Source organism: Cibotium barometz, chromosome 5, assembly GCF_041138505.1.
Source record: "Cibotium barometz isolate CiBa-2024 chromosome 5, ASM4113850v1, whole genome shotgun sequence".
Taxonomy (NCBI): domain Eukaryota; kingdom Viridiplantae; phylum Streptophyta; class Polypodiopsida; order Cyatheales; family Cibotiaceae; genus Cibotium; species Cibotium barometz.
Genome location: NC_141050.1, coordinates 52,252,072 through 52,262,456, shown reverse-complemented (window position 1 = coordinate 52,262,456; position 10,385 = coordinate 52,252,072). Strand labels below are relative to the sequence as shown.

General features: G+C 39.7%; 1 protein-coding gene across 1 annotated transcript; it reads right to left on the bottom strand.

Moving 5' to 3' along the window:
• Positions 1-7,275: 7,275 nt before the first annotated feature.
• On the bottom strand, positions 7,276-10,025 carry LOC147638627 (flavonoid 3'-monooxygenase-like). The gene is made up of 2 exons (XM_086798549.1): positions 8,857-10,025; positions 7,276-8,087 (listed from the first exon to the last, which is right to left on the bottom strand). Exons 1-2 carry the CDS (start codon positions 9,802-9,804, stop codon positions 7,467-7,469), a joined length of 1,569 nt encoding a protein of 522 aa, XP_086654675.1. The 5' UTR covers positions 9,805-10,025; the 3' UTR covers positions 7,276-7,466.
• Between the last annotated feature and the right edge of the window lie 360 nt (positions 10,026-10,385).

Genomic DNA, 10,385 nt, shown 5'->3' with positions numbered 1-10,385 from the left:
CACTTATTGGATCACCCAATAATAAATTAATTACCTTAACACACTAATACAAGAATCTTTCATAAACACTAACATGAGTATCTTTCAGACACTAACACAAGTATCTCTCACAGACACCGACACAAGTATCTTTTACAGACACCTAGTTAGCCTTATTTGAAATAGAAAAGAGAATAATTTGAAGAAAGTGTTTTAAATTAGGTGTTAAAGTTTAAAGGTTGAATGTGAAATAACAATAAGTTACATACATTCTTCGATAATCAGTCGAAAAACATATGCGCATCATTGTTAGTTCACTCAAGTCCTGGTAGTAAATGGTCTAATATGTATTTTCTTCGACGTATAAAAAGTACATATCAATCATTGAACTATCTTGACCAATATATTTGAATTTTAACTATATTTTTTTTAATTATTTACAAAATTGAACGATACATAAATATGTGTTTTAGGCTTACCTCTCTCCAGTGGTAGAAATCATGATTGGGAGTACCCTCTTGTTTAGGTTGGTCGCCTTTGTCTTTGTCTTTGTCTTCAACGACCACAACTCGATTCTTTCTCTTTTCTGGACACTCCTATGCATAATGTCCTTCTTTGTCGCACCTGTAGCAAGTAATCACATGAGATTTTTGATCTCCATTGTTGGTCTTCTTTGCATTTTTAGTTTTCTTGCCATTCACTTGTCCATTGTACCTACCTGCTTTATTTTTGTGCTGAAACTTCTCAAAATGTTTAGATCGAGAAAACTGAGGAATATGAGAATGTGTCACTATAGTATCTCTCAAAAATCTATTTTTCTTCTCATAGTTTATTGCCAGAGAGATGGCATTGCTAAGAGAATGAGGATGAAACATGTTCACTTCTGCTCTAATAATTGGCTTCAGACCTGCTACTATGAACTTCCTCCTTTTCTCTTTTCACGCACTTTCTCTATAGCTTGAAGTTGCAATAAAGTTTGTCAAAACATGTCACAACATAGGCTTATTTGTTCTCCTTTTCAAGTTGTCTAAAAATATCCCATTACTGTCTGGCTTTACTCTTATATGACGGAGGTAAGAAATCATTTTTTATCAGCTTCTGGAATTCTTTCCATGACTTTGGTTTGCGTTTGTCCCTAATAACATTCCAATAAAAAGTTACATTGCCTACCAAATGATTAGTAGCACATTTAACCTTATGCTTCTCAAAAAATTTTTCTCCAGAAAAATAATCATCAAGTTGGCTCAACCATGCAAGTATGACGTGTGCATCCTTTTTGCCATCATAATCATCAAGTTGGCTCAACCATGCAAGTATGACGTGTGCATCCTTTTTGCCATCATAATCCTAAAAAAGTAAAAGCATTTCTGCCGACTTTGTGTCTCTTTTTCGAGAATCTTGAGCTTTGAGAGTAGCTCACACAGTCCTTTGGATAATCCAAAGAATCAGATTCAGAATATGCACGTCTTCGCTTCTTTTTGTTGCGAGTAAATTTTTGTTCAAAATCTTCTATTTGCCTCTTCTCACTCAACAACTGAGTTGAAGTACGTTTACTTGATCTTGGATAGTAGGTGGTTGTTGGATAGATTGCCATTGTAGAAAAGACAAGTAAAATAATATGAAAATGTAACAATAAAATAGAAAAGATAGCAAGCTTATCTGACTTCCATGTATTTTGAAAGAAGGCTTGTTAAAGCGCTCGAAGTCGATGGCATCCAACAAACAATAAGAATAATAACCCAATGTTGCCTTGATGTTAAGAATTCAAAAAGAAGCCCAGAACACTTGTTTTTGTAACAAAATTAAAAAATCATGGACGAAGAAAAATTTATGGTATGAAAACTCCCTCTATCTCTATCTTTGACTAAGAAAAAATTAAATTTTTGAAGCTCTCTGTTATTTGGTGTAGAATCTGATTTTTTCACAAAAAGGGAGATTTTGTAGCCTTTATTTCACTTGGGAAAGCATGGTTTTGAAGCTTGAATTTAGAAAGGTTGAAAGCTTAGTGGTAAAGCTTTGAAAAGAAGCTATTTATTATAACTTATAGCTAGGGTAGGTAGCCACTTCAAAAAATCATGGATTTGTAGATACCTGTGAGCCCTCCAATATACAAATTGGATAGAGAGCTTAGCAATTCTGAAAATAGTCCAGTAATCTCCTCAATGAGCAGATTCCATCCATAAAGATGTATTTTAAAGAGGATTAGAATTGATGAAGGTGATTTTAGAAGAAGAAGGATGGTTTTTCTTTTTTTTAAATGATTTTATACACAAAGGTGGCTTTAGCTCTCAACCCTTGATCCGATGGCTCAAAAATTTTTCATAAACCATTGAATCTTTGTCCGAAGGTCTTCCACACCTTCTCTTCTTTACCTCCTAGATTTTTGAATGAATCTTGTCTTTATCCAAAGTCTTTGTACCCTTGCTACAGATTCTGCTCTTCCCGTGCAAGTATTTTGAATTTGTTGAAAAGCCTTTAAATTTTCTCCAAGACAATAACCTTTGAGTAAAAATCAATTTCTTAATTTTTCTTCAACTCTCCATGATCCAAATTCAATTCTTGAATTTTTCGTACTCTGATACCACTGTTACAGGACCATGGTACACATGGAGATTAGAATATTTCACAAATTGAAGAATAGAAGAAATAAACCATCATCATAGCATAAAATAAAAATATAAAAATCAAAGCACACAAGATTAGGTGCAATCTCCCTTCCCCCAACATGTGTGGCTCCACTCCCACACACGACGTATTTTAAATCATATTCATAAATTTAACCCTTGGAGCCATAAATAGCATAGCTTTTTCAAAATTGAGCTTTTACAAAATCAAACCATAGTCCAATGCTTCTAAAGCATATCATCAAAATAAACCTTGCCCAACATATGTATAATGGACCAAACTATACAAAATCAAATATTTAGCACACATGTGCTCGGTTAAATAATCTCGTCTAATGTCCACCTTGGTTGTTGCAGACTCATGATCTATACTCAACATAGTCCACAATGTTAGATCACAGTTACTTTGGAATCACTCACAAAAATAATTCTAACAAATGAAATTCATTCACTAACATGCTTCACATGAACTATGCATTACACATAATTAATTGGATTAACTCCAATGATAAAATATTCACACATACTGTAGTGTAGTACTCACATTAGCATATATAATTGCCTATATAATAGTAAAAACCATAGTGCACCCTAACCACAAACTTATTAGCAATTATCACCATGTTTTATGAGCTTGACATTGATGTACTGAACATATAGAAGCTATGGGATACGAAACACGGTTTTCTTTTGACTTTAAATTATTAACATTCTAAACTTTAATAATATTAACATCTTTGTTTATTTAAATACATGTATTTAGAACCCGAAATCCTAAAAGTATTAACCCTAGGAATATGTGGACTCCAAAGCTCACCATCCTGAACACACATTTCGTGTGAGTGACATGAAATAAAGGTCGTCAACAATGTTATTAGCAACTACAAGCAAACATGTATCTTATATCAATACAAAAGATCTAAGATACCACTCTAATTCCTTTTCCCATAATTGTTTGAAATGACCTACGTGCTTTGTTCATTCATAGCACATGAACATAATAATGCTTTTAACAACTACATGCAAACACATCTTGTATCAATACAAAAGGTCTAAGACACCACTCTTCATTTTCCCGTAGTTGTTTAAAATTTCCTACTTGCACTGTTCATTCAAAACACACCCATATATTATATTATGTAGAATCTAATGAAATTTAAATACACACATTATATTTATGTAGAAAAAATAGCTTTAAATATATAGCTTACATTGTATACCATGTCTAAAATCAAAATCCAAATTCCTTCCCTTTACAACCCATTTTAACTAATAGTACTTTTGATACACCATATTCATTCCATTGTACACATCTCTATTTACATAATATCAACCTTAGCCTCCCCATTTTGTTCTCTTACCCTACCTCCCTTTGTAGTGCACTTCACAAGAAATACCCCTCCTCCTATGTTAATAAGAATGTTCCCCTTAATTATGGGATGTTTTCTGTGTATAGCCTAGTATTATATTAGTTTCATAGTATGCTAGGTTCAATCAAGTTAAATCCAACCATAGGTGGCACACACCTAAGAAAATACTACCCTTGGAAGACTATACATAGTGTAAGAGTGTAATCCCTCATTGATAGTATTCACTCGTGTACCTTTACTAATTGTGCAAACTTGTATACTTTGTGTCATTAATTTCCATTCATAGTGTTCACTCATCTACCTTCACCACTTTTGCAAGCTTGTATACTATGCGTACCTAAACTTTGTTTCATTAATTTTCATTCATTCCATTGATAAAGCATACAAGTCAAACGACGAATAAATCTTTTAGAATTCACCATTTACAAATATTGTGTGAATCTTTAACTATATTCATTCCTACATGGTTCTTGTAGATCCTAATAATGGAAAAGGAATGTAGAAATGCTATATTCTAATGACACCAACACAATTGATTCTATTTTATCTATATTTTAACACTTCCCAATAACACAAAAAGCCTAAATGTATTTTATAAAATGGTATGAGACTATTAATTAAACGTGATTCCCTAATCTTGAGAGTTAAGTAGTCTTAGAAAACTAAGAGAGAAGTAGTAGATAAATTCTTTACAAGGCCAAAAGATATTCATGATCATAATTTTTTCTTTAACAAATCATTTCTTAGCATTACTTGTTTTTAATCATAGCTTAGGAATAGGAATTAGAGTTACCACTAAGGCTTGAAATGGTGAAGGTTATTGGGGAAAATATTTTATTATATTTTAATGGGTTTAACATCTCTTGAAGTAGATACTTGGAATGGTGAAGGTTATTGAGGGAAATATTTATTATACTTTAATGGGTTTAACATCTCTTGAAGTAGGTACTTGGAATGATGAAGGTTATTGGAGGAAATATTTTATTATACTTTAATGGGTTTCACATCTCTTTAAGCAGGTACAAGAGTATACTATGGATTCTATCATACTTTAATGTGTTTCACATCTCTTAACAAATGTCTTTTTCATACTTTGGGCATGGTAGTGCTACTCTATGGCATGGAGGTGCCGAGATATGGGGTGGTGTAGTATCACCACATCACTTTGGGCATGCTAATTCTTCTCTATGACATCAAGGTATCGAGAGGTAAGGGGTGGTGCTAGCATCTCCACATCTACATGCTAGTTCTACTCTATGGCATCAAGATATGGAGTGTTTTTAGCTTTTCCACATCTACATGGACAATATGTGAAGTTAAGAGGTGGTGCTAGAAATTCCACATCTACATGCTAGTTCTACTCTATAGTATCGAGGTATGGAGTGTTGCTAGCTTCTCCACGTCTACAAAAACAATATGGCAAAGTAAGGAGTGGTACTAACATCTACATCTACATCTACATGCTAGTTCTACTCTATAGTATCGAGGTATGGAGTGTTGCTAGCTTCTCCACGTCTACAAAAACAATATGGTGCTAGAAATTCCACATCTACATGCTAGTTCTACTCTATAGTATCGAGGTATGGAGTGTTGCTAGCTTCTCCACGTCTACAAAAACAATATGGCAAAGTAAGGAGTGGTACTAACATCTCCACATCTACATGGACGGTATGGGAAGGTGTGTTGTTAGCATCTCCACATCTACATGGAAACACGTAAAAAGGCTTCAAGAGAGATTTCTTACAAAAACATCAATAATGTGAAAACAACAAACACCCGACCCACTTCTACTGAGTTGAGGATGCAACGATTGTTTTCTTGATGGGATGCCTCGCACTTTCTAAGTGATGAATGTGCTAGTCTATCTATCTCCTTGAGCCAACAATACATTAGGCAAAATATGGACTCTCATTTTTGCCCCTAAAGATTTACGTACCTCCTCTCTCTAAAAAAATGGGCTTATGTTAAAATATTTGCAAATCAAATCAAATGTTGATTATACATTTGGAATCTACTCTTTGAGACCTTCTCAATTATATATAGCATGATGAACAATTCCGCATATTCAAGAAGTCCCCAAATTGGTGGAAAGAGGCGCATGATGATGCGACCTCCTCTTCTCCTTGCTCTTCTTGTCCACGTGTAGCTTCTTGCCTAAAAACTTTCTTAGTTAAAAAAAATTTTGAGTGCCTTTTTGGTTCAAGTCTCCCACACACTAGAGAGAGAGAGAGAGAGAGAGAGAGAGAGAGAGAGAAGATGTCCCATCTCCCCTCATGCAAAAAGGTGAGAGAGAGTTAAGGGGAGGGAACATCCTTGTCCTTTCACAAGGACTCCCCTCTCTATGTCTAGAGAGAGAGAGAGAGAGAGAGAGAGAGAGGACAAGTGTAAATACCATGAAAAAAAACATTCCCCACAAAAATTTAACCCTTCAAAAAATACATTGCCCACCAAAATTTAACCCTTAAAGAAGTGAGAGGACATGGTGTCCCCATACAAGAGAGAACAAGGTCAAATCAGTTTGCATGCTTCCACCTCTCCCCCTTCCCCCATTCAAGTTGCCTGGTGCCCACGAGGAATTCAACTATACTAACTCCCTGGTTCCCAAACTGCGCCCCCCCCCCCCCCCCCCCACCCCGAGTCCTGTTCACTCGCAGATTAGTATCTTTCCGACAGTCGGAAGCAATACTGAACTTTGCAGCACCAAAATAACCCGAAAAAAAAAATGCTTACATTAAATTCCAGACGGTTCTAAGTACAAAAATTAAGGAGCAGGTCCATTCGATATAAACTGAAGGAACTCGGGTACATAGGGCGAGGAAGGCCCTTACAACAAAGAAGGTGCCACATACCACCTGTCGTCACCCCTTTAAGATATAGAAGATATAAATTGTTTTTCTAGAAAAAACAAAAACCAACAATTCCTCCGGCACCCCTTCAGATATAAATTGATTTGTTTTCCTAGCAAACACAAAAAGCAACACTTTCTCAATCCTTTCAACATACATATTCTTTGCAGACTTTGCAAAAATAAACACCTAGAATTACTTGCTCTTTTCTCACTCTCTACTCAAAAACTTGGAACATAATATCTGAAGACTGAAATATAAAACGGATTTTTACTACTATTAACATGGTGGAAATTGAACCTAGATTCTCTCTCTCTCTCTCTCGCCAGCCCTTACACAGAGCTTGACTCCTTGTCAAGCTCTAAAAGGCCTTCCCAAGTGTGACTCGGCTCTCACTTGAGAGATACTACTGTGTTCACAGTCAGTAATATTGAAAAGTACACCGTAATTCGTAAATTTGCAGAAGCTAGTTATGTTATATTTGGAAAAAACACAGTAATTCAGTAATTCGTAAATTTGCATAAGAGCTGAGATCATTGAGACATCGCAGAGCCAGGGCCCAGCTCTGTTTGAAAGAGCGATGAAACTAAAAGTAAGATGTTACTTGTGAATTGATGATCGGAGAGGCCGACAGATTATATAGTGTATTAGTTGTACAAGCTGGAGGGCAATCTGGGCGAGGCGTGAACGGTGAGGGAGTTGGCCATCATGACAGTCAGCCCAAACTGCTCAGTCAGATCCACCTTTCCACCCACAGGGAGCGTCCACTCAAAGCATTGAAGAAGCCTGGACAGGAAGAGGCGCACATTCAGCAAGCCCAGCTCCCAGCCCACGCAGCGCCTCCTCCCAGACCCGAAGGGCAAGAGCTGGAAATGCTGTCCCATCTCGTCCACCTCACTCCCCAAAAACCTCTCCGGTCGAAACGCCAACGGTTCCTCGGCCCACGCGCCACGGTCTCTCCCAATTGCCCACACATTCACATACACACATGTATTAGCCGGCAAATCATAGCCAGCTACAGAGCATGCCTGCATACCCTGGCGCGGCAACAGCAGCGGCGCGGGAGGGTGTAGCCTAAATGTCTCCTGCACCACCGCTTGCAAATAAGGCAGCTCCTCCATGTCCGAGTCCTCTACCAGCCGCTGCCTGCCCACCACCCGATCTAACTCCTCCTGCCCTTTCTTCAAACACGCAGGGTTTGCCAGCAGCTCAGCAAGTGCCCACTCCGTTGTTATCGAGGTCGTGTCAGTTCCTCCCAAATACATATCCTGCATCATGCATTGATCAAAGAATTTAGTACATAACCACACCATGCTCTACGTAAGAACCTAGAGCACCTTGGAAGGTGTCAAAGTCACGCAGCAGCAACATGCACACCACCCTAGGGCACTATAAGCAACGTCGGTGGCTAAGCTCCTATCCCCTAGCCGTGGCTCCCCCAAAAACCCGGCCGGAGGAGATATCTATGAGACAAGGTGCCACCACACCCTATATATGGCTCTTCAACTTCCCATGCTCTTGCATATGGGATAATCCACCACAACTTCTAGTCATGCGATAACCCGAGAGTAGCTACGTCCAATTTCCACCTCCAACACCTTCCTTTAATTCGAACACCTCGATCAAACAGAGGTTAAGACCGCCCAGAACCACACAAGCCGAGCTATGATACCATGTCAAAGTTACAGGGCAGTAGCATACACACCATACTAGGGCACTGAGCAACGTCGATGGCCCCATCTCCTAGCCATTGCTCCCCCCAAAAAACACGACAGGAGGAGATATCTATGACAAAGTGCCACCACACCCAATATAGCTCTTTGACTTCCCATACTCTTGCATATGGGATAATCCACCACAACTTCTAGTCATGTGATAACCCAAAAGTAGCTACGAGAATTTTCACCTCCAACAGAAGGTGTCATCAATGGCATTCAAATAGCCATGCCCATGAGCATCGATTCCACAGATAGAGGAATTAAACAGGGCGCCTAACACACACACACATTCTGAAACTACAATGGGAAAGACACCTACCAGTACAACTGCCGTTATGTTATCGTCCGTGATTTGCACATCTGAATTCTGCTGCTCGGCTGAGGTCGAGGTTAATAGCACATCAAGAAGATCCTGTCGGCGATCTGGCACAGGAGACTTTCCCGCAGCTTTAGCACGGAACTCAGCCCTCCTCTCCTCAATAATCTCTCCCAGCACAAGCTGCACCTTCTTTTTCACAGCCTTCATCCTTTTTTCCCAGCCCTGGAGGTCCATCCATGCCAAGTAGGGGATGAAGTCCCCCACATTGGGCACACCCAGGAGGAGCATGGTTTCGTCAATAAGGGCAACAATGTCACCGGCGCTGCCAGCAGAGCTAAGCTCTGTGTATTTCTTGCCCAGGGTCATTCGAGAGATGACATTGTTGGCGGCTTCCTGCACCCTGGGGCGCACAACGATAGGCTGGCCGGAGCGGCTCTGCTCCAGCAAGAGGCGGATGAGGTCACGTGCCTCCTCCAGTCTGATGGGCTTAAAGGACTCAAGGCGCCTGGGGTGGAATACATGAGTCATACACACGCGGCGGATGAGCTTCCAGTAGGGGCCGTAAGGGGCGAAAGCGAGGTCGGTAGAGTTGAAGAGAATGTGAGAGGCGGCGGCTGTGCTGGGGCGTGAAGCAAAAGTGTGGTCATACGTCTGCAAGAAATCCTTGGCCATTTCTGGCGTCGACGCCACCACAAAGAGGGCCGATCCCAGCCTTATGGACATCAAAGGGCCATACGTGTGAGCTAGCTTGGCCAAGGACTGGTGCGGCAAGTCTCCTAGCAAGTGCAAGGAGCCAATCACGGGCCATGGCCGCGGCCCTGGAGGCAATCTGCCGCTCGGCCCAGCAACTCTTCTGAGAATGAGAGAGAAGCTGACATAGACCGACACAGCAGCCAAGACTGCTACTGGTATGAGGTAGGGGTCAAAACTAGCCAGGAACTCAGCCATGCCTTACTCTCTCCCTGCGACCTTTCTCCCTAGATTGCCCAAAGACGATGGAAGGAAGTATGTATTATTGTTTGTGTTTACTAGTCTCCCAACCTTGGAGATTTTGGGCTTACTAGTCTGGCAGATTGTGGATGGCCACGTAACCTTGGAGATTTTGGGTTTACTAGTCTGGAAGGAAGTATGTATTATTGTTTGTGTTTACTAGTCTCCCAACCTTGGAGATTTTGGGTTTACTAGTCTGGGAGATTGTGGATGGCCATGTAACCCACAAGTGGGGCAAATTGGCTAGTGTGAAGGCCTTTTTAAAAGTCATGATCCACCCAAGTTCAAGTCTCACTAGTGAAAGTATATGCTCTCGTATTGCATTCTGTTGACATTAATACATATCTCTCTCATCTCTCTTTTTTTTAATGTAATTATTGTAATACTAGTATTGGACCCACAAATTGCTGCAACGACTAAGGTTTCAGAAAAGAACCGGTTCTCTCTCTGTAGCCATCTCTCTCTTACACACACACTGTCCCCACCTCTAGGCATGTCCCCATCTCTCTCTCTCTCTCTCTCTCTCACACACACACACA